Here is a 23,467-nt window from a genome sequence, read left to right as displayed (position 1 = left end):
AAAAAGTCAGACACAACTTCACAACTGAACAACAACAACCAGAATTCTTGCCTGGAAAGTTCCATGGACAGAGGAACCTGGTGGGCTACAGTTCATGGGGTCACAAAGAGTCAGACATGACTGAGTGACTAAGCATGCAATGTGTTGGTGAAATGTGTAAGCTAGTCCCAACCATGGAAAAGCAAAACAGTTGTAGTAGTATTATTAAAAAAAAACAAACAACTATTTAGGAGCAGAAAGAATAAATGGGCTGATACATTTTAGACATCATGGTCTGGGAAAGCCTGGGTAGCTGATATCAAGGAAAAAAGGGGAAAGGGCTGAGGAAACGGCATGAGCAAAGGTCCTGAGGCTAGCAGGAAAGCTTTCAGCTTGTTAGAGAAACTAAGGGGAAGTCGGGGCAACTGGGTTCCAGTAAGCAAAGAAGTACAGTAGAAGATGAGGTTGGAGAAAAAGCCTGGGGTCGAGTCACACCGGGTTGGTCTCCTATTCCAAGGGCAGTGTGAGGCTACTGAAGAATTTTAATTAGGGAATCAACATCTTGTTTGGGTTTTCATTATTGTCGTCGTTTTTAGTTGAGGTTTATCCTACAGTAAAGGATACGAATTTAAGCATAGCTCAAAATTTTACATAGATGTGTATCTATATACTCAGATTAGGATACAGAACATTTCCTTTTCTGTTGCTGCCATGTTACGAACAGATTGAGAGACTTCCCTTGTGGTCCAGTAGTTAAGAATCCACCTTGCAATGCAGAGGACAAGGGTTCGATTCCTGGTTGAGGAACTAAGATGCCATATATGTCAGGGCAACTAAACCCATGCTCCACAATCACTGGAGCCCACAGGCCACAGCTGGAGTCTGTGTGCCACGTCTCCCACATGGGCAGGCAGATTCTTTACCGCTGAGCCACCTGGGGAAGCCCTGTCAAATAGGAAGAACCAAAGATACAAATTTGGGAATCCGCATGAAATAGGGACAAATACATCAGCAGAAATGTATGCCATTACCTAGGAAGATGAAATAAAAAGAAAAGAGAGAAGACGGTCTGTGACTAAGACCAAAGAAATTCTAATTTTTACATTTAGAGAGTGGAGAGCAGACAAACAGAACCAAGGAGGAAAAATCTGAGAGGTTGGGGGAGGGTGGTATCATGGAAGCCAGGAAGGGAGAAAGGGGTCCCGTCCACTGTGCACCGTCCTGGGGAGAGTGTTAAAAGGGGATGCCCGTGTCTGTTGCTCCTGGTGACAGGGAGCTCATGGTGACTTTGAAAAGTCAGCTCGCTGGAGCAGGGTAGGTATCAGCCAGCTTTGAGCAGGTTGAAGAGTGAATGGGAGGTAGTCAGTGGAGACAGCTTTTCTGATGGTGTTGAGACAAAAGGAGAAATTTTGCTTGTAAAGGGAACAGAGACGGGCTGGTAGCTGGAGAGTCACTGGGCACAGAGAGATTTTGAAGATAATAAGGACTGCTGTTGCTAAGTCACTTCAGTTGTGTCCAACTCTGTGTGACCCCATAGAAAATAAAGACTAGAGCACCATTATTGACTGATGGGACTTCTCCAATATAGAGGGAGACATTAACTCAGAAGAATGTAGAAAAAGGTAAAGGACCAAGGACCTTGGGGGACGGAGGGGAATGGGATTCAGAGAAGAAATAAAAGAAGAGAAGACGTGTACAAGTATGGGAAGTTTAGAGATTTGGGATGAAAAAAATGAGGAAATAAGTACCTTTTTTTTTTTTTAAATGAAACAAATGAAAGTGGAGGAGGGGCATGGGAAGTCTGCAGATAAGATATGAGACTTACATGCAGATAAGTTGTTGAGACTTCCCTGCTGCAGTGGTTAGGGCTTTGCCTTCCAATGTGAGGGGTGTGGGTTTGATCCCTCTCTGGGAGCTAAAGATACCGCATGACTTGTGGCCACAAAACCAAAGTATAAACAGAAGCAGTATTGTAACAAATTCAATAAAGACTTTAAAAAAAGTGGTTTAGTTACTGTATAGTTCGTGGTATTCTCCAGGCCAGAATACTGGAGGGGGGTAGCCTTTCCCTTCTCCAGGAGATCTTCCAACCCAGGGATCGAACTCAGGTCTTCAGCATTGCAGGTCGGTTCTTTACCAGCTGAGCCACCAAGGAAACTGGTCCACATCAAGATAAATAAATAAATAAAAATATATGAAGCTGTTTCTCAGGAACTAAGGGTGTGAGGTTCGGACCTCTACGGACAGACGGTTCACCAGGAAGGTCTGTGATCGTGAGTCGAAAGCAAAGCCAGTCTGGCCGTGGGACCTTCTCCGCCGTGTGTGCCTGCTCCAGCGCCGGTCTGCAGAAGGTAGAGAGTGGGTTCTAGGGAATGAACTAGGAAGGCGAGAGAAGCAAGGGGGCTTGTTTGGATGGACCGTGCCATCCGGGCCAGCCAGGAGGGGTGGGGGATGAGCGCAGCAACAACCTCATGGGATCCACAGAAGGCACCGAAGGCTGAATCTCAAAGGAGCCTTCATCTCCGGCGCCCTATGGTGTTAGCTGACCCATGACGGCCCTCGCCTGAGAAGCAGGGGCGACACCCAGTGGCCATTCCTTGAAGTGCACCTTCTCGGTTGTAGATTATCCCAGACCCCGGCGCCGCCTCATATGAAGTGATGGGGGCGGGGGGGGGGGGGGGGCGATCTGCTGCCCTAGGGAGGTATTCAAGCCCTCCCCGATTCTCTCCACAGTGGGACCCCTGGCTCTGCGCTCTCTAAGGGGGTGGAGATGCTGCTGCCCAGGTGGGTAACTAGACGTGGACAGTCAAGGCACTGCAGGTAGTCTGGGGGCTGCAAACCCAGACCTGGGCTTCCCTGCTAGGTGTCTGCTCTCCTGGGGATCCAGAACAAGCGTCTGAGGATGGCTTTGGGTATGTCCCAACACTTAGGGTGTAGACAAAGGCCGGGTAGTGACAGAAGCCTCTTCCAGCCCACAGCTGTCCTGGGGAATTGTCATCCTAACTGACACACGAGCTGAGAGGGTTGCCTGACTCCCCCAAGACTCACCTGCCCCAAGCCCCGGGAATCTGCTTTAGTCTAGCTGGAAGCACGGCTTCCTTCCCTCCACCAAATCCCCTCACTTATCACAGGTGCTGGGTGTGACTTCTGAGCTAGGGAGTTGGGTGTCTCTCAGTTAGGGGCTGTTCTATACTCTTGGCAAAATCATTTAAAATCATCAAAAGACCTTTCTGAAAGAGCTCTGAAGACAGATTTCACAGCCTTCTTCTTTTGCTCATTCTAGCATATTACTGCCTCTCTTTATTATCTTTGAAATTCATTTCCTGTTGAGGTAACATTGGTTTATGACACTGTATAAGTTTCGCGTGGACATTATGGCTTACTTCTGTATAGACTGCAGTGTCTCACCATCCAGTTGATTCTCTTAACCCATTTCATCCTCCCCTCTCTGCCCTTTCCCCTCTGATAGCTACAGCTCTGTTCTCTGTGTTTGTTTCGTCTGGTTGGTTTGTTTTATGATTTTGTTGTTGGTTTTGTATTTCACATATGAGTAAATTCATATATTTGTTTCTCTCTTGTCTGACTTCTTTCACTTAACATAATATCCTCCAGGTCCATCCACGTTGTTGCAAATGCCAAGAGTTCATCTTTTTTTATGGCTGAGAAGTATTTCATTGTATACATAGTCCACAACTTCCTTGTACATCCACCCACCTGATGGACACTTAGGTTGTTCTCACGTCTTGGCTACTGTAAACGATGCTGCTATGAACACAGGGGAGCATGTATCAAATTACTGTTTCTGTGTTCACAGAAAGAGTACCAAGACCACACAGCTAATTCTCTTTGCAATGACCTAAGTTACCTTTATTATTCTAATTACCTTTTCTAGGACCTGCTGTTTACCTGTCACTTGAAGAGGTTAGCCAACAGGTTTGAAGTCCGGTTACAAGCGGGTGAAGTGAGGGAGTGTCGCTGAGGCCTGACCCTGGAGTGGGGCAGGTGAGGAACAATGTTTCGAAGGTGGTCAGGAAAGGGAGGAAGACTGACTCATCTCTAACCCTCTTCCCCATCTCTAAGCTCACAATCACCAGCTTGATCTTGACTTTGAACTTAGGGGCCGCCTGGAGTCGTGGCAAGAGCCTGCACTGAACTTTGCAGTCAGTCCCTTGTCTCTGTGTGTTTCCACGTCTGTAATATAGTGATGATAATGCCTCCTGCATACAGTTGTGCTGAAAAGTCAAATCCAATAATAAACACGAAAGTGTTTCTTATATTGACAGATTATAATTTCCCTTGCTCCTTGCCCCACCATTGCCCTAATATCCCCTGAGGGAAATCTCTGTTAATGGTCCAGTTGTCTTGACTTAAAGAAAATGCAAACTTGACCTTTGTTTCCGGGGAGGTGGTGGCTCAGCCCTGCCCTGCTAACTCTCAGCCTTCCTCCAGCCCTCTTTCTCCCTGCTTCCTGGGGTTGCTCCCTCGCTCCAGCCAGTCCCAGCCATTCTTCAAGTTGGCTCCCTTTCACTCCTGCAAGGCAGTCTGGCTTCCCTGTGGTGTCTGTCCATGCCCACAGCTCAGAGGAGGCCCAACCTGCGTGTACACAAACCCCTCCCTGCTGGCCTTTCTCCTTGGAAAGCTGTTCACTAGCCCACGAAAGTGCCAGAGTGCTTTAAACAAGCATGAACTCAGAATCAAATCGGGGATTTAAAACTCAGACTTAAATTCAGATCAACCTTCTTTCTTTCCAGTGCTGGTGGCTTACCCTCTGTTTCCCATGGGCTTAACCACCTGCCTTAAGTCTCCCCGTGGCTGCCACATCCCAGGGGACTTGCAGGCACCAGAAGTGGGTCCAGAGTCCCCATCTCCGCTGTAGAACGTCAGTGACAGTAGTAAGGTTTATGTTCATTCCTTTCACACGTGATCATTGAGCACCTACTAAACGCCAGGCATTGTGCTAGAACTGGGGGTCAGGAAAGTATGAGACGGTCAAGTCCTGAGCCTCATGGCATTTATATCCTGAAAGGGGCATGCATGCTGAAAGGGGTGAGTGTGCTAAGCTGCTTCAGTTGTGTCCGACTCTTTGTGACCCCACTGACTGTAGCCTGCCAGGCTCCTCTGTCCATGGGATTCTCCAGGCAAGAATACTGGAGTGGGTTGCCATGCCCTCCTCCAGGGGATCTTCCCAACCCCGGGATTGAACCTGTGTCTCTTACATCTCCTGTATTGGCAAGAGAATTCTTTACCACTAGTGCCACCTGGGAAGCCCTCTGAGAGGGGAGAAGTAATAAATATCTAATGCACCATCAGACAGTAAAAGTACCATTTTAAAAAAACCAAACAAACCCCACATCAGGCCAGGGGAAGGTAGATGACGGCAGGTGCTCCTTCAGTTGGGGGTGATCAGGGAAGACTTCTTGGTGGAGGTGACTCTTGAGCAGACACCTGAGCAAAGGGAGGGAGTGAGCCATGGGAACAACAGCAGCAAGGAGTCCAGGCCTGTAGGGAATTTTAAAGAAGTGGGTGCACTTATTTAGCCAGCACATAGATGGAGAGAGAGAAATGGAGCGTGAATCCTACCCTCCCAATGGCAATGTGCATGCTGACTTTGGAGCAAAGCCCAGTCAGGATGCGTAGGGTGAGCTGGGCATGTTTGAGGAACGTCAAAGAGGCCCCGTTTTTTTTTTAATATATCATACTGTGATAAATACTTTTTTAAAAATTGTGATAAAATATAATAAGCTTGGCCACTTTATTTTTAAGTATACTGTGGTCATGGAATTAAGTGCATTCTTGCTGTGTGTACCCATCAGCACAATTCCTCTCCGGCACATTTTCATCTTCCCGAATGGAAACTGTACCCATTCAAGAGGAACTCCCCACTCCTTCCTCCCTCCAGCCCCTGGTAACCACCATTCTACTTTCTTTGCGATGAGGGTTTTCAATGCACCATCTCAATCCTCAAAGCAACTGGAGACCCTGGGTTTTGCTGTCACACCCATTCTGCAGATGGGGACACTTGGCGGGAACTAAGATCACACAGCTACCAAAAGCACAAGACAGACCTGGGAGCGCATTTTCCCTGGCTCAGCTCCCCACCCGGTGGGGGTGAAGGATGCCATTCTGCCGTCCCTCTGAGGGCCCGGAGGTGGGTCGGGAGGGTTTAGTAAGGATTACAGGCCATGTCAGAAGCTGTTCTTGCTGGGGCAGGAGGGAGTTTTCACACCTCGGTCCTGCTTGTCTGGGAGGAAGGGGCTGTTGCTCAGAGCTATGGGTTGAAGGTTGGAGGGGATCAACATCTATCTGCTACACTCCTTTCCCACCTCGGTCTTCAGGGCTACCTTTTAAGAGATGCTCAGCTGCCCTGAGAGGATGAGCATCTTAGGTGCTTGGCATCCAGTCTGCCAAGCAGTGCAACCCCCACCTACTATCACTAGGACATAACACAAGACGAGGTGCTGGAAAAAAGGATCACCATTTTTTTTTTTTTTTGAGGATCAAATGACACATACAGCTCTGTAGCTGGCATCGGAAGGAAGAAAACAAAACAAAGAGAAAGGATAGCAAGGTGGGACAGGCTCACAACCAAGACCAGAGGACGTGCATTTTTGAAGATGAGGTGCATACAAGTTTGGGACAAAGGGGCTCTGGGTGTGCAGCCATCACTGCTGCTATGGCAACCTGGCTGGTTTCCATACCCAGGTCACCAGAAGAGCTGCCAGTTTCCTGGATTGGGTGGTCTGGGCTTTGGTGCCAGGGAGTCTTGAATTCCACTCTGTTTTCACCGCTTGGGAGCCGGAAGAGCTTGGGTAAGTTGCCTTACCTCTCTGAGGCTATTTGCTCCCTTACAAACATAATCATCCCATCTATTCAGGGTTGGTGGGAAGATCCAATAAGATAAGGCATGTAGGATGTCTAATCAGTGCCTGGTACATGCTGCTGTTTAGTCACTAAGTCATGTCTAACTCTTTGATGACCCCATGGACTGTAGCCTGCCAGGCTCCTCTGTCCATGGGATTTCTCAGGCAAGAATACTGGAGTGGGTTGCCATTTCCTGCCCCAAGGGATCTTCCTGATCCAGGGATTGAACCCTGCGTCTCCTGCATTGGCAGGCAGATTCTTCACCATTGAGTCACCTCGGAAACCCGCCTGATACATAGTTGGTGCTCAATAAATGTTCACTCCTTGCCTGGGTGGAGTGCAGGCTTGCGGCCACTGGCCAGGAACCAAGCCTTACCACGGTCAGCATCACTGCCCACCTGCTGGCTTCTCTTTAATCATCTGGTTCAGTCCTCCATTTGAGAACCCTTCCTACACAATTTGATGCTCAGACTGAGTGGGGAAAGGGCTATATTTAGGGGTATTTGAATTGTGGGGAGCAGTCTGGCAACACTCCCTCTTGTATTTATTGGGGGGACCCTGCCCTTGTGTGCATAGATATTGGAAGGCAGGACTCTGCCTGAATCTCACCTCCTGCAGTGCAAGCCAACAGGGTGAGGTCTCACCCAGGACTTTGATTCCACAATAAAGATAAAGTTGAAGGGAAGGTCATGATCATTTCACGGCGCTGGCACCCAGCCCTTGGAACTCCCTGTGGTGCCTCCCGACTTCCTAATCCTGGTCTTCAGTCTCTAGCTGATGCTATGGGCACCCCATATCCTTTCAATAAGACCCCTTTCTACGTGGGACAAGCAACCAGTTTCTATTGCTTGCAAGTAAGAACAGTGAGTACCCACAAGGTCTTCTTAGGTCAATCCGGAGAGACTTCAAGGGGCACCGAGGTGGCAGGAGTGGCCAGAATGAAGGGACCCAGCTGGCTAGGAAAGGCACTGGTTCCACCTTAGCGCCACCCTCTTCTCCCCGCAGCTGGGTGGTGGGTGGTTAACTGGAGCATTTGCACTGTCAGCTCCAGGCAGCAGCTGAGATTTTTTATTTTTTCAGTTTGGTTGTTTTTGTTTGTGTTGGTAAGTCTTTTCCTTTTATAACCCCCTTCACACGAGCTTAATGCTTTTTTTCTTTTTACTTTTCTGGCTGCACCACATAGTCAGTGGGATCTTACTTCCCCGACCAGGGATGGAACCTGCACCACCACCACCCCCGCCCCCCACATTGAAAGCACAGAGTCTTAACCACTGGACCACCAGGGAAGACCCAAAGCTTTCTTTAAATATCTCTTCTATAGAGTCACAAGTGTCTAAACCACCCAAGACAAAAACAGCACTCCATTTTTCTCAAGAGTATCCCCAAGACATGGGGATACTGATTGTCCCCAGTCACCCATTCTGATATTTGCTGCTTTGCTGTTGGTCTGTTTTCCTTACACAGAATGCAGGTTTTCCATACAAACCATTTGGAGGGTAATAAAATCATCACTCAACCCTCTGGCCCCAGAGTGCCAATGGTGGGCAACCTGAGCACTCACATGGCCAGGCCCTTAATAGGGTATGAGGTGTGAGTGTATTTGCACACAGCAGGGAACAGGGTGGGCCAGGAGAGCAGGCCTGGAGATTCACCCACCCCTCTCTTATGACTGTTGCAACCAACGGTCTTATGAATTTTCCACAGAGGCTAAAGATCTAGAGGTATCTATACAGTTCCTGATTTTTTTAAATGTTGGCAGCTAACTTGGTCTTTTTAAAACTCTAAGCCAAAACAATACTGCTGTGGGCTGGACATAATCTAGGGGTCACAAGATCGAAGTGCCTGCATTAAGTGCCCGGGGCCTAGTCTGTATCCTTCCCCACTTGTCAACAGTATGGCCCTTAGACTGGTCCACTGGGTCCCAGGCTTTAGTTGGCCCTGCTCCGGTCCTGCGGAGTTCAAGGGCCAAGGAAGGACCACAGCCGTCTAGACCATGCTCCTGGGACTCTGGACTCTGGAAACCCCTGCTCACACTATGCATAGCCTGCTTCCAAGGCCTCTGTGGACATCTGTCCTTCCAAGGCAGCCTGTTGTGGGCATCTTCAGGCCTGAGGGATGGCCCATTGCAGGGTGGGGGCAGCATATGCACTGTGGGTCCCCCTTTAGTACTGGATGGAGTAGGGTTTGAACGGAAAGGACAGGACCCCCAACCCCTGTGATGTATTCCTACCCTTGTCCCTGGCAGGTGGTTGGTAGGGATGGGCCTGCCTGTCACCACCCAGTGTGGCTCAGGCTATTGTAAGAGCTATTACTGATTCACCACTGACCCTGGGCCCAGCATGGTCTGCATCTGGACATTTAACTCAGGATGCTTGTAAGTCCTGCTCCCTTTGGCAGAGGAAGAAACCAAGGTACCCGCTAGGTGTACAAGCTAGTGAGTGGCAGAGAGGATTTGCTTGGTTGTTCAGTCGTGTCCGATTCTTTGCGACCCCATGGACTGTATGTAGCCTGCCAGGCTCCTCTGTTCATGAGGATTCTCCAGGCAAGAATACTGGAGTGGGTTGCCAAGCCCTCCTCCAGGAGACATTCCTGATCCGGGGATCGAACCCACGTCTCCCTCATTGCAGGCGGATTCTTTACCGTCTGAGCCACCAGGGAAGCCCAGTGAGCCTCAGAGCCAGGATGTAAACCAGCCAGCGAGCAACGGAGCAGACCCGCTCCGGGACCAGCCACGCTGCGGGGCGGCGAGGCCCTCCCCAACCCCAGGGGACCGCCAGTTCCTCGGCGCCCCCTCCCCGCCCCGCCCGGCCCCCGCGGGGGTGCGGGGACCGCCCGTCGGGTCGCTGAGCGACGGCCCCGCAGCTGCCCGGGGCCTCCCGCGGCCCCAACCCCCGGCCGGCCCGGGGGCCTGGCGGTGACGGCGGCGCCTGGCAGCGGGGGATTTGGATGCTCGGCCCGCTGCTCCCCCGCCCGCGCCGCCGCCGGGGGCTCGGCCGCCCGGACTTATCTCCGCGCCTTCCCGGCATGCCCCGCTCGCCGGCGGCCGCCAGTCCCGCGCCCGGACTCGGCCATCGCGGGGGCCCCGGCCGCGGGAGCGCGCCGCCTGCGTCCCGGAGCCGCAGCCGCAGGTGGGTGAGCCCGGCGCGCCGCGGAGCTGGGGCCCGGGGCTCCCAGCCCACCGCCCCTTCGGAGCGGGGCGCGCGGGGGTGGGGGGAAAGGGTGCGGCGGGGGAGGGGAGCCCGGCGCCCGCGAGCGGGCAAAGTTGGCGCCCAGCGCCCCGGAGCCATCGGGCCCCGCGTGGCGCGCGCCGGGGCGCGTGGGGTTCCCTCCCGACGGCCTGGGTGTGGAGTGGGTGTTCTGGGTCGGGGGTGGGGCGCGCCGCGCAGAGGGAAGGGGATGGGGTCTTGTTTTCTCCTTGTAGATTTAGAACCCGTTAGAGGGAAACAATAACTCATCCTGAAACACACAGAAAATAACACAAAGAAAATAACACAAAGAAAAAGGGAAACACACGAAGAAACACTCACGCAGACCGATCGCGGAGAGAGACCGCAACGACTCGACAGAAAAGCTCATGCACGCAGAGAAACACACCCGAAACTTCGCACTGGAAGAGAGGAAACAAAGCGGGTGGTCTTGGAGACCCAGGGCGGGGGGAGGGGAAGGGAAACGCCGAGAAAGCCTGAGACGAGGGGAGGGGGGAAAAGAGCCCGGGAGTGGAGCGGAAAGCTGAGCGAGGGAAAGTGAAGAGAGTGAGAAATGAGAGGGGAAGGAAAGGAAAAGGGCTGAAGGAGGGAGCCTTTAGGAGGGACAGAACAGAGAAACACATCCACGGTCACCGAGCAGGACATCCCCACGCCGCCTCCAAACACAATCAGAGACTTGAGGTAGAGCTCGGTCTTCTCTCCCTTGTGGTCTAGTGCACAGCCAGGTGGGCCAGCAGCTCTGTGAGTCCTCTGAGTCGGCTTCATTGGCACTTTGAGCCAGCCAAGTCCACCCAGGAAACTCCTATTCAACCTTCAAAACCCAGCTCAAGCATCACCAGCTCTGGGCGGAAAAGCCTTCCCAGAAAGTATCTTGCAAACACTGGTACTCTTTTTCATGGACTTCTGTATGTGGCACACGCAGAAGAAGTTAAAATGGTTTGTCTGCCTGTCTACCTCTCTCCCCAGGCTCCCCCCACCCCAGGTTTTGGGGCCCATGACTTATTTATCTCCAGTCTCCAGAATCCAGTCCTCTGCTTGGTGCATACTAAGTGGTTAATAAATACTTATTGAATTATGATTAGGAGCATTTGGACCTCCAAGACATGGAACATAGGATTAAATTCAAATAGAGGAGATGTACTGTCCTGGAGTTAGAATTCTATGTCAAAGCACCGTTTTTCACAGGTGGAGAAATTAAAGCCCAGAAAGGGAAGAAGACTGGCTCAGAAGGACACAAGTGGGAGGCCTGCAATGAAATAACTTTGTGAATACATACTTCTCTGAGCTGCCATTGTTCTCCAGCCTGTGAGGTTAGAATAGGTGTGAAATAACCTCCTAAATGAAAACAGGCGATAAACAGACGACAAACAGTTTAATACCAGTTGTAAGTTTCCAACGGGACTTCCTTGGTGGCTCAGTGATAAAGAATCCACTTGCCAAAGCAGGAGACGTGGGTTCAATTCCTGGGTCAGGAAGATCCCCTGGAGAAGGAAATGGCAAACTCACTCCAGTATTCTTGCCTGGGAAATCCTATGGACAGAGGAGCCTGGCGGGCTACAGTCCATGAGGCTGCGAAGACTCAGACACGACTTAGTGACTAAACAACAGCAACGTTTCCAACACTGAAACTCAAGATCAAAACTCCCCAGAATGTTTAGAATCCTCTTTTCTCCCTAGAAAGGACAGGGCAGGTGATAATCCATCTCAGTTTGAGTGGGTGACTTTCTGCTTCCTGACGACATAGACTTGGACAAATTACTTAACCTCTCTGGGCCTCAGTTTTCTCAGCTGTAAAATGGGGATACTAACACCTTCCTCTAGTCAAGGCTATGGTTTTTCCTGTGGTCATGTGTGGATGTGAGAGTTGGACTGTGAAGAAGGCTGAGCACCGAAGAACTGATGCTTTTGAACTGTGGTGTTGGAGAAGGCTCTTGAGAGTCCCTTGGACTGCAAGGAGATCCAACCAATCCATTCTGAAGGAGATCAGCCCTGGGATTTCTTTGGAAGGAATGATGCTAAAGCTGAAACTCCAGTACTTTGGCCACCTCATGTGAAGAGTTGATTTATTGAAAAAGACTCTGATGCTGGGAGGGATTGGGGGCAGGAGGAGAAGGGGACGACCGAGGATGAGATGGCTGGATGGCATCACGGACTCGATGGACATGAGTCTGAGTGAACTCCGGGAGTTGGTGATGGACAGGGAGGCCTGGCGTGCTGCGATTCATGGGGTCGCAAAGAGTCGGACAGGACTGAGCGACTAAAATGAACTGAACTGAACACCTTCCTCATAGGATCGTTAGAAGAGTAAACACATACCACCAAGTGCCTGGCACAGATAGACTCTCAGTGAATACAATCCCGCCCTTCTTAGGTGGGTGTTCTTTCGGGTGCCTGGTGTGGATACGGAAACAGCAGTGCTAGTGACAGTGTTTCCTTTTGTCCTGGGTTGAAAAGGCCATCCTGCTCCAACTGGGGAGCAAAGGCTTTTATTAGGTCGGCCAAGAAGTTCGTTCAAATTTTCCCATAATATCTTCCGCAAAAACTGGAATGAACTTTTTGGCCAACCCAGTAGTTAAAGAAAAGATAACATTTGGGGACATGACCTAAAATGCGTCTTGCTTCTGTTCAGGCCCTCAGGTGTCTGCAGGTGGAGCCTTCCGCTCCACCTTCCAGCAGGTAAGACCCCACTCATTCGCTGCTGCTTCACCAGGCTGCTCAACCCTTGTGTCTTTCCAGCTTCAGCCCATGAGGGGGACTGACCAGGACTGAGGGAGCCAGCTGGAAGCATGGAGACCGTGGTGATTGTTGCCATAGGCGTGCTGGCCACCATCTTTCTGGCCTCCTTTGCAGCCTTGGTAGTGGTTTGCAGGCAGCGCTACTGTCGGCCTCGAGACCTCCTGCAGTGCTATGATTCCAAGTGAGTGGCCCGGGGAGGGAAAGGACGAGAGAGGGACTGTGCCCTGATGCCCCAACAAAAGAGAAAAGAAGTTTGGTGTTGGGCAACTGTCACTCGACTTTCATCTTGAAAATGGTACCCTAAGGCTGTGATTCCCAGTAAAAGTCTCAGGGCTTAAGAATGTTCCGTAAGCTCCCCAGCATCCTGAGCCGCCTTGGACTCTGTGAATGTGCTCACCTAGCACCCGTCTATCCCCAACTGGCCACTTAACATTTGAGCAGGCCAAACCATGGACAGAGGAGCCTGGTGGGCTACAGTCCAGGGGGTCGCAAAGAGTCGGACACAACTGAGCGACTAAGCACAGCACAGCACAACCCCTTTCTAACCAACCTCGTGCGTCCGTCAGTGCTGAGTCGCTTCAGTCATGTCTGACTTTGCGTGACCCTGTGGACCAGCGCCCACCAGGCTCCCCTGTCCATGGGATTCTTCAGGCAAGAATACTGGAGTGGGTTGCCTTGCCCTCCTCCAGGGGATCTTCCTGACCCAGGGATAGAACCTGAGTCTCTTATGTCTCCTACAGTGGCAGGCGGGTTCTTTACCCCTAGCACCACCTGGGAAGCCTCCCAAACAACCTCGTAGGAGCAGAAATCCAACACCCCGCACTCCAAGCCACACATTGAAGCAGTAGACACTTGGGGGTTGCAAAACCCCAGCATAGGGTCATGTCTCATCTCTGCACAGATTTCTTCATGATGTTCTTCACATGAAACCTACTTGGTAATCAAGATGTTATTTTCAGTTTAGGGATATTTTAATTGCTAGATCCCAAGGGACACTGACCACTAAACCCTGAGTTTCTCTTACCCTTTTGAATCCTATCAGCATCTCTGTCGAGTGGCTCATAATTAGTAAATGCCCATTTGTGTGACCCAGGAGAGCTCTGCGATGGTGTCTCATGTTTTCAAGAACCCTGTTTTAAAGCAGGAGGTGTTTTTACATCCCCCTCTTCTCTAGTATAACTTGGAGGGGGTGGGATCATGTGGGTGGACGAAGGTGGCTCCCAGAAGCTGATTCTACGGAACAAGTAGGGGGTGCAGGTCAGTTTGGGTAATAGGAACTTGAACTTCTCTATAAAAGGTAGGCCTGAAGGGGAAACAAGTTACAAATGGGTGTTTTGTCCTGAAAGAGCGTCCCTGTTTAGGATATCTTTGTAATGATTATGGTTGCAGCCCTGCCTTTCTCTGAGCAGCTCTTCTTGTCCTGTGTCGTTTTTTCTTGTGTTCCTGTGCCCTGTCTCCTTGACTCACTGCCTCACCACGTGCCTGGCCCACCCTGAAGTCCCACTAGCCTTCGGTTTGGATCCAGAACAAGTTCTTGCTTTCGCTTACTCATTCCACTTATCCTTTCGGAGGGTATGTGGGCCTCGATGGGGAGAGAGTCGGCAGGAACCCACTTACCTAGGCTCTTCCTTCCAGGCCCATCGTGGACCTCATCGGCGCCATGGAGACCCAGTCTGAGCCCTCTGAGCTAGAACTGGATGACGTTGTCATCACCAACCCTCACATCGAGGCCATTCTGGAGAACGAGGACTGGATTGAAGATGCCTCGTAAGGCCTTGGGGACTGTTCAGTTTTCTCCAGCTGCCAGGGGGTGGCGAATCGGGCGTCTGGGTGCCCTTTCCTGGCTTCCTTCGCCCGAGCTTGGCTGAGCACCCTGGAGCGCTGTGTCCATTGCCGCTTTTCCCCTGCCCTCACCGTGGGGGGACCTAGAGTGTGACACCACAGTGATTGTCCTCACTCTCCCCATTTTGCAGACCCGAACACTGAGTCCCGTAGATGTGTGGCAGAGTTGTTATAAAGTCACCGTGATGTGCTTGGGTTATCCTTGAGGCGCCCATGAATATGGCCCTCAGGCTCCAGGGATGCAGCCTTTGTCTCTAGGGCCCCTCGGGGATCCCTCCACCCCGCTGTGGGTTCAGAAGTGTGTGCTGCCCCCTTCCCTGTCGCTCAGCCCTTCATTCACTGGGTGGGTGTTAACTGGTGTGATGTGCAGGCTCTGGGCCAGGCAATGCAGCTTTGAGACTGGTGGTAGAGACAGAATTCTACTAAATACACTGTTTCAGAAATGATGGAGGGAAGGGATGGGTCTCTGCAGGTGCAGTGAGCACACGGAGGAGGCGGCATCTATAGAACTGCTGGGCTGGAGGAGTGGGGTGGACTTCTGAAGGCTTTCCCAGAGTGGGCGCCTTTCGTCCTGGGCCTTTTTTTTTGGCTGCCCTGTGCAGCATGGGGAGCTTCTCTCCGGCCCCTACTGGAGATAGAACCCCTACTCCCTGCAGTGGACGCTTGAAGTCTTAATCGCTGGACCTCCAGGCAGTCCCTTCAGGACTTGAAAGATGAGTTCACCACGCAGAGGATACGGGGAAGGAGTCCCTGGGTGGAGGGAACAGTCTCAGAAGCTCAGAATTGTGGCACTAGCTGGAGGAGTCTGTGGGGTGCAGGAGGGGAAAGGGGAAGACAGGGGAAAGAGAGGGCTTCCTGCTTTAGCTCCTGGGCTTGTTCATTTTACCGCTGAGGCGTCCCGGCTCTCAGGTGGTGTCCAGCCGGGCCTGGGGGTCAGAGCTGGAGGAGGCGTGGAGGTGGTGGCTGGAGGGAGGTGGGCCTCTCTGGAGAAGCCCTGACAAACGCTTCTTGTCTCCGCAGGGGTCTCATGTCCCACTGCATCGCCATCTTGAAGGTAATACTCTTCGATTTCCCCAGGAGAATAAAGGGGGTGGTCACCAAAGCATCTGGGTGCACAGACTGTCCAGGAGGAGGGACTTTGGGAGGAGCGCTGATCCCTGCAGGGGGCCTCTTGTAGCTCTTGGGAGTTCCTTCTGTTCACTTCCACTCCTGGTCTGTTTTCCTTTGAATTCAAGAGGCCCTTTCAAAGGCTTTCCTCCACCTGGTCCTCACAGTACAGTGGGCGGTGGAAAGACAGCAGAGACAGTGACCAACCACAAGTTCACCGACCAGGCAGAAAGCTGCGCGCAGAATAGCAGAGCAAGACCGCAGCCATTCTGGGGGGAAGGGCAGTTCCCAGCTTCTCCTGGGCACTTTCTTCCATGAACTGAGGGCTCAGCCCTTGAAGTGAGTTGAGCTCTGTATTAGGGCATCTCCAGTTACTAGAAAGTTCCTCACCAGCCCTCTCTGTGACAGTGGTCAGCCAGACAGGACAATCTGTTAAAAAATCCAAACCATGATACTTCAACCTGAGAGCAGACTGTTTATTGATTTATTTTTTAAGCCAACACCCTCCAGGACAGGGTGGAGAGTTGCATCCAATTTGCGTTTAGGGTACTTTTTACAGTTTTGTGTAATTTTTATAGTTTGGGGTAATTTTTATTGTTTTGGGGTAATTTTTACAGTTTTAGCGTTTGTTTGCCAATTCTTGCCTGACATTCTCAGACTTCTTAGGACAATAATAATGTTGAAGTGTTTGGCCAGTGGCAAATATTGTTCATTTCAGTAGTAACCTGGGAAACCACACTTTTCTCTCTTTGTCTATCAATTATTCAAGATCTCACAAAAGGCAGCTTTTTTGAAATTGAAAATGACACTTGCATGTCATTCAGTACAAAATATTAAAAAGCCTTTTGTCCCACCTCTTCTTTAGCTCTTCTCTTAGGGGACAAAGAAGTACCTGGTAAGATGTTGTCCCAGAGTCCAGGCTTATTATTGAGTTCCAAGAAGCTCTTTTAAAAAAATTTTATTTATTTTTAATTGAAAGATAATTGCTTTACAATATCGTGTTGGTTTCTGCTATACAGCAACGTGAAACAGCCACAGGTATACATAAGTCCCCTCCCTCCCACCTCCCACTGCATCCCACCCCTTTAGGTTGTCTCAGAGCCCTGGTTGAGTTCCCTGAGTCATACAGCACATTCCCACTGACTGTCTGTTTCACATATGGTGATGTGTATGTTTCCATGTTACTCTCTGCATTCATCCCACCCTCTCCTTCCTCCCCGTGCTGTGTCTGTAAGTCGCTTCTCTGTGTCTGCATCTCCCTTGCTGCCCTGCAAATAGGTTCATCAGTACCATCTTTCTAGATCCCATTTCTATGCGTTAATATATGATGTTTGTTTTTCCCTTTCTTACCTCACTCCGTGGTTATAGATGGGGATGGATGGGTCTAATGACTGGAGTAGCGATGCCACGTTACGTCTTCCTTCTGTCTTTGGGTTTTGTCCCCTGCCCTTATCTGTTAGAGGAGGGGGATGAATGACAGCTGAGGAGGGGGATGAATGATAGCTGAGGAGGGGGATAAATCAGCCGGGAGGAGTCTTACTGGGCTCAGTGGTCCATCCTGAGACCCTCTCAGCTTCCTCTTGAGCGCTCGAGACCCTGCTGCTTGGCCACCTGCCCTGGAGACCCTATGGTGGGGCCTCGAGGGAAGGGCCTGGGCTGTCCCCTGGGTGGGCTCTTCGGCTTCTTTCTGCCTCTCTTCCAGCCCCATGTATATGTGATGAAGTTGATGGAAATTCTTCCCCAGGGACAGAAGCACATCCAGGTTCTGACATTGGGAGGGGGGCACGAAAGTGAGGAGCAAAGCTTTAGGGGTGGCCCATGCTGCTGGTGGATGATGAGAAAGGCCCTGTGTCCTGGTCTTGCTATTTTCCTGCCTTTTTTTTTTCTTCCCCATAGCCCTTTTATCATCATCATGACAAACATGCTAAAATGTTATCCCAGAAAATTGTTGGTATAAATTCTGCTTGTCTGGCCATGTTTCTGAGGGTGCCTGCAGAGATCTTTATCATTTTGGAAGAAAAAGCCAGGAGGTGAAGGAATCGAGAGAGAAAATAGGTTTTGGCCCTGAAGGGAGAGGATGAAGGTAGAGCACATGATTTTTCTTAGGACAGATTATTTCAGCTCAGACTTCTCTTAAGCCGAGAAGCCCTGGCCCTGGTCTGAGGTTCCCACCCCTCCCTCCTTACCCGGCCATGCCTTGGGTTTGCCTCTTCCGTCCCTGTCATCTTTGTGTGCTTTTCACTTCACCGTGAGGTTGGGGGGCCCAGCCGTGGGATGGGGCTCTGTGGGATGGCAGAAACCCTCGGGGGCTGGGTCCCCCCCTCATCAACCTCTCTGCTCCCTGTTGCGGTAGATCTGCCACACTCTGACGGAGAAGCTCGTTGCCATGACAATGGGCTCAGGGGCCAAGATGAAGACCTCGGCCAGCGTCAGTGACATCATCGTGGTGGCCAAGCGCATCAGCCCCAGGTGAGGTCCCCACACTCTGGGGGAGCGGGGGGGGGTCAGAAGTGGGGGTGGGGGCAGGGGCAGGGTCCCCCGAGCAACTCCAGGGGCAACTTGAATGGTTTATGCCCCACACAGTCCCAGAGAGCCCAGGAAGGTTTAGAGGCTGGGAGACTTTTCAGGCTAGGGTGGTGTCACAGGCTCCCCTCCCCTCCAGCGTGACCCCTCCCGTAGGTTTTTTGGGAAGTGCCAGCATAGGACTAGGGCCCCCCAGCGCCCTCTTCCTCAGTCCCATGCCAGCTGGGCCAGCTCTCCTTCCCCTGGGCACACCTTCCTGGGCTCTGGGCCAGCAAGCGCACTTGCCACGGGTGCCCACACCCCGGTGAGCAGTGAGCTTCCTGCTCGCCCCATCCCAGCTGACATCTGTACTGAGACCAGCCCTGGCCCCATCCATGGCCCGGCCAGCAGCCCCCAAGCCCGGGTGGGAGGTGAAGGGACCATTCATATCTCCCAGATTCCAGGCTGTCTGCAGAATCCCATGTAGGAGGCAACCAGCTGGACTGCAGGCAACAACAGCTCCACCCCCTCATCTGGCCTCGGTTTTGTGAAGAAAGCTCTTTTTCTTAGAGGGAAGGGTGGTACTAAGTTGGGGCTGCCATCTGGTGGCTGGTATGTGGATGTGCCTGAGCCGGGAGTTTTTTTCTTCCCCAGTTCAGGAGGTTTTCTTACATCAGCCTCCTGAGTTCCAAGGGTCCTCGCTTTCGCCTGTGGGCTGGGATGGATCTCAAGGAACCAGTCCTTGGAGGGAATGTGAAAGAGTTGGTGCACTTGAACTCCATCCAGGGAGTTCAGTGAGTTGAGACAGTGGGAGGGAGATAATCCAGAAGGATCTGGGCTGTCTCTGGAGCTGTCCCGGGTGGGTGTGGCTACAGGAAGGGGGTCAGCCTAGGTTGGCCCCTGGCCTGAAGTGGACCCAGGCTCCGAGCAAGCACCAGCCCTTCCTCTAGTACCTGCTGGACCTCCCTCATACCTCCTGTCACTTCCAAGAGCCGTCCCAGGTCCTGGCAAATTCCTGTGACGCCAGGATCCAAGGCAGCATCACCAGGAGGGCGCGGAGAAGGAGAGAGAGGGCGATTTCTGAGTCCCAGTGGAGTCCTGGGGGGTCAGGACTAGCAGCGGTGCTGGAGCAAGTGTGTGACAGTGCTCAGAGGGTGGACCTCATGTGGGGCACTCACTGGCCTGTCGTACTGAGCACCTTGGACTGCTTCCAGAATGATCCCTGCCATAAATCAGTCAGGGTCCTTGCTCTCTCTTTCTGCCCTCACATCCTTTAGCCCCATGGTTTTTCTTATTCTATTTCGTACAGTGTATTGATAGCATACTAGTTTCAAGAAGAGTGGCTTCAGCTACAGGGTAGGAAAAAGGGCTGGCCGAGTGGGGCATTGAGTGACTGAGCTTCTGCGCTTCCTCACCAGCCCCTCAGCCCCAAGACAAGGACCTTCAAGCCTGTTTGCAAGTGCTTTTGGAAATCAAACAACACATCATTATTTTTTGCTTCTTGACTAAATGGTCCAGGAGCAAGAAATTTGAACGAAAACATGGAATCATGCACATAAGGATGAATAAGTAGTTCCTTCTTGAATTTGACTTTTTAAAAAATTAACTATGAACTGTATCATGTGCTGCAGGAAATCCAGTGGAGCAGTTTGTACCCAAATTAAACTTGGAGCGTTTTTTTAGTGTTCTGAATATCTACCTGTAACCATGTTTGTTTGTTTGTTTTTTTAATACAAAAGTAATAAGCGTTTGTAAAAGTTAAAACATTGCAGAAATAAATAGAGAATCTGAAAAGTGAAGGGACCCACCACCCCCCAGTCCCACCCCATCCCAATTCCTGGAAGTAATCAGTCACTGTTGAATGGTAAGTATTTCTGCAGATTGGTCCCTCACTTCCTGCCAAATGTCATAGCTATTGTTTATTCATTTTTATGCAAATAGGATCCATCAGACTTTGTATCTTGTTTGGCAGTTTGCCTTTTTGATGTAGTAGTATATCTTGAACATCATTTCACATGTGTGAAATTGTACTTTTTAAGCCTTTGGAACTGAAAACCAGAAGAAATATTCTCTAAACAGAAGTCAGTCTTTAATTAATTAATTTTATCTATTTAAACTTTTAAAATTTATTTTCATTTATTTATTTCAAAAAGATTGAATTTTCACTTATTTGTTTGGCTGCACTGGGTGTTTACTGTGGCATGTGGGATCTAGTTCCCTGACCAGGGATCAAACCTGGGCCCCCTGCATTGGTAGCCCAGAGTCTTAGCCACTGGACCCCCTAGAGAAGTCACTGAAGTTTTTCTGTTTAAGTACCTGTCTGAGAATACAGTTACAGAAAATCACTAAAGGCTGGGTCTGGAATGTCTAAAGAGAAGCTTTGGGGTAAAGAAAGAAAGGAAGGAGAAAAGGCCATAAGAAAAGGGAAATACTGAAAGCCTTTTGCCTCCCCTCAGAGTGGACGACGTTGTGAAATCCATGTACCCTCCATTGGACCCAAAGCTCCTGGATGCCCGGTGAGAGGGGTGGGGTGGCCGTGTGTCTTTTCACACTGAAAGCTCCCCATGTTATCAGATCTGTGAGGTTGGCTGTTTTGGTGGTGGAGGAGAAGGCTGCTCTGTTGGGTTCCCAAGACTGCCCCAGCTTTGGGTACCATTCACTTCACTGTGAAGGGTCAGCCAACCAGTAAGCCAGGCCTGGCTGGATGCTTGTGGCCAGAGTTCTTCCTGAAACCCCAGAGGAGCAGGAAGAAGAAACAGTCTTGGATTTTGGATTTTCTATGATGAAACGTCCATCCAAGCTAAGTTATCTGCACCTCCCCACCCTCCCATTGCCCCCATGGCCATCTCTGCTCTTTGGACCCCTGAAGCAGACACACCTCAGCTGTGAGTACTGCCCAGTGGGTCGCTGGTGTGGGTGGTGGGCAGGAATTGAGACTGTCAGTGACAGGTCAGCTAAAGCTGTGCTCACCTTCTCAGCACATGCCCAGGAACCCTGTCTCATGATCGGCGCTTATACACAGAGCATACTTACGCTTTTGAGACTGTTACGTTCCTCTACCAAATGCAAACCCACTTGAAACAAAACAAAGCACGTTCCTTTGTCTCTCGGATTTATATGGCTGTTTCACAGGCCCGTTGTGTACTAATTGCCAGACAGGCTGTGGGTCACAGCAATTCTGTTGGTTTCTCTACCCTACTTCGATTACTGCCCAGCTGTGTTCATGGGCTCATCATCTGTAATGCATTCCCAAATGCATCATGCCTACTCACTATTGAGAAGACACTCTGCAGTGAGGTTTTCAGTACTGAAAAAACAAGCCGCCTCCTCTATTTGGTTTGCAGTTAAATTTTTTGTGAGAATATGGTAAACCAGCGCTGGGTCTTATTGATTCAGAATCAATACATGATGCCCAAGGTGGGGTATGAACATCCTGTCTTTAAGTGGGCAGCAGCTGGGGATGTGCTTATCCCATTGACTAGATCCAGACTGTCCCACAGAACCCTCTTCTGGGAGATGCTATTGGATGTGTTGCAGGAAGTGGGCTCCCAGTCTTAAATAAGTTAGTGAGACTCAAAGAGTATTACATTCTTTTCTTAGAACTTTATCATGTGCGTCATCTGAGAAGGGCTTCAGTTACCTTTGTTTAACCCAGATGTTCCCAAATTTATTTGAGCATGGAACCCGTTTTAAATGACATACCTAGCAACCTCTTGAGGACGGGACTCAGCTTGGGAAACCCTAGTCTAAACTCTGTCCCTTTGGGCTTTAGGGCAAAGTCCCTTAGATCCTAGGGAAGCTGATCCTGTTTTTTTTTTTTTTTTTTTTCTAGGACAACTGCCCTGCTCCTGTCTGTGAGTCATCTGGTGCTGGTGACCAGGAATGCCTGCCACCTGACCGGAGGCCTGGATTGGATTGACCAGTCGCTGACAGCCGCCGAGGAGCACCTGGAAGTCCTTCGAGAAGCAGCCTTAGCTTCTGAGCCAGATAAAGGCCTCCCAGGCCCCGAAGGCTTCCTTCAGGAGCAGTCAGCCATTTAGTGCCTACTGGCCAGCGACTGGTCACAGGGGCCAGGCAGCCGCCACGACTGGGTGGCTCCGCGGAGCCTCCCACTTCTTCCGGTAGAGCTAGCTGTTCTCCAGGGCTGGGGAGTCCAGCTGTGTCTGTGTAGTAAAGCAGTTGGCGCCTCTGTTGTAGTTACAGACGGCAGCTGGTGAGTGGCAGTCTAATCCCACAATTAGGGGAGATGACAGTCACCATCTGTACAGCTGAGCTTTGAAAATGGGAGGACTGTAAGCTGTATTTAGCTCACCTAGTGCTTTCAAGAAAATCCAGCCACCGTCTTCAGCACCAGGAGGTTTCACATTAAAATCAGAATTTCTGGCTTCTCTCAAACAATCAGAAGATGATGAAGCAGCTCTGATCTGCATTTTCCAAAGTGGACAATCAGTTGGAACTAAGTAGGAGTTGCCTTTTCTTGACAATACTTGTACTCTCTCACTTGGCCTTTTTCATTTGTTTGTGTTGTGTGCCTGGTCCCTGAGGATCTGAGTGCCTACTTCCCTTTATAGGTTTGGGTTTGAAGGTGAGCAATGTAGAGTTGATCATTCCCTTATCATTATGCCTGCAATTTTACCTAGCTACCACTAGGTGGAGAGTAAATACATACTTAGCTTTCTCTCAGGCGTGCGGTTACTGAGTCAAATTCAAGTGCGTGGTGTGTGTTGGGATACACCTGAGAACTGAGGGTGGAAGGAGAGGGGCTGTGACTCTCGAGGATGCCTTGTGGGTCTGACTCAAAATGAAATATTCAGAGACCTCCTCCCCAGAGTTCAGACAGGTGAAAATACCACCAGGCAGTAGTTTCCACACGAGCGGTGACATCCACGAAAGATGGGCTCCCATTCCTTTGGCATCTGTTTAGCAGTTATTGAAAGATGAGGAGCAGTTTTCACGATTTGAGACCTTTGTAGGACCCAGAATCACAACTGCCTAATCTAGTGTGTGTTAGTTGCTCGGTCATGTTCAACTCTTTGCAGCTCTGTGGACTGTAGCCTGCCAGGCTCCTCTATCCACAGAATTCTTCAGGCAAATATACTGAAGTGGGTAGCTGTTACCTTCTCAATTTAGGGATCTTCCCAACCTAGGGATTGAACATGGCTCTCCTGCTTTGCAGCCAGATTCTATACCATCTGAGCCACCAGGCATCCAAATTCCATCATTTCCATCACAAG

At 50.6% G+C, this 23,467-nt stretch overlaps 1 protein-coding gene across 1 annotated transcript; it reads left to right on the top strand.

Moving 5' to 3' along the window:
- Nucleotides 1-9,871: 9,871 nt before the first annotated feature.
- TMEM98 (transmembrane protein 98) lies at nucleotides 9,872-22,911 on the top strand. Its single transcript, XM_015098504.3, has 7 exons — nucleotides 9,872-9,968; nucleotides 12,783-12,963; nucleotides 14,418-14,549; nucleotides 15,645-15,678; nucleotides 18,085-18,200; nucleotides 20,690-20,749; nucleotides 22,066-22,911. Exons 2-7 carry the CDS (start codon nucleotides 12,833-12,835, stop codon nucleotides 22,271-22,273), a joined length of 681 nt encoding a protein of 226 aa, XP_014953990.1. The 5' UTR covers nucleotides 9,872-9,968; nucleotides 12,783-12,832; the 3' UTR covers nucleotides 22,274-22,911.
- The last annotated feature ends 556 nt before the right edge of the window (nucleotides 22,912-23,467 follow it).

The sequence above is a fragment of the Ovis aries genome, chromosome 11 (genome assembly GCF_016772045.2).
Source record: "Ovis aries strain OAR_USU_Benz2616 breed Rambouillet chromosome 11, ARS-UI_Ramb_v3.0, whole genome shotgun sequence".
NCBI lineage: Eukaryota > Metazoa > Chordata > Mammalia > Artiodactyla > Bovidae > Ovis > Ovis aries.
Note: the sequence above shows the minus strand (reverse complement) of the source record. Positions and strands in the feature narration are given on the sequence as shown.

Excerpts from the sequence above, each read along its gene's own strand:
- TMEM98 (XM_015098504.3), top strand. The coding sequence starts at position 12,833 with ATGGAGACCGTGGTGATTGTTGCCATAGGCGTGCTGGCCACCATCTTT. Across the intron at positions 12,964-14,417 it reads CTGCAGTGCTATGATTCCAA|GCCCATCGTGGACCTCATCG; the intron begins GTGAGTGGCCCG and ends TCTTCCTTCCAG. Across the intron at positions 20,750-22,065 it reads CCAAAGCTCCTGGATGCCCG|GACAACTGCCCTGCTCCTGT; the intron begins GTGAGAGGGGTG and ends TTTTTTTTCTAG.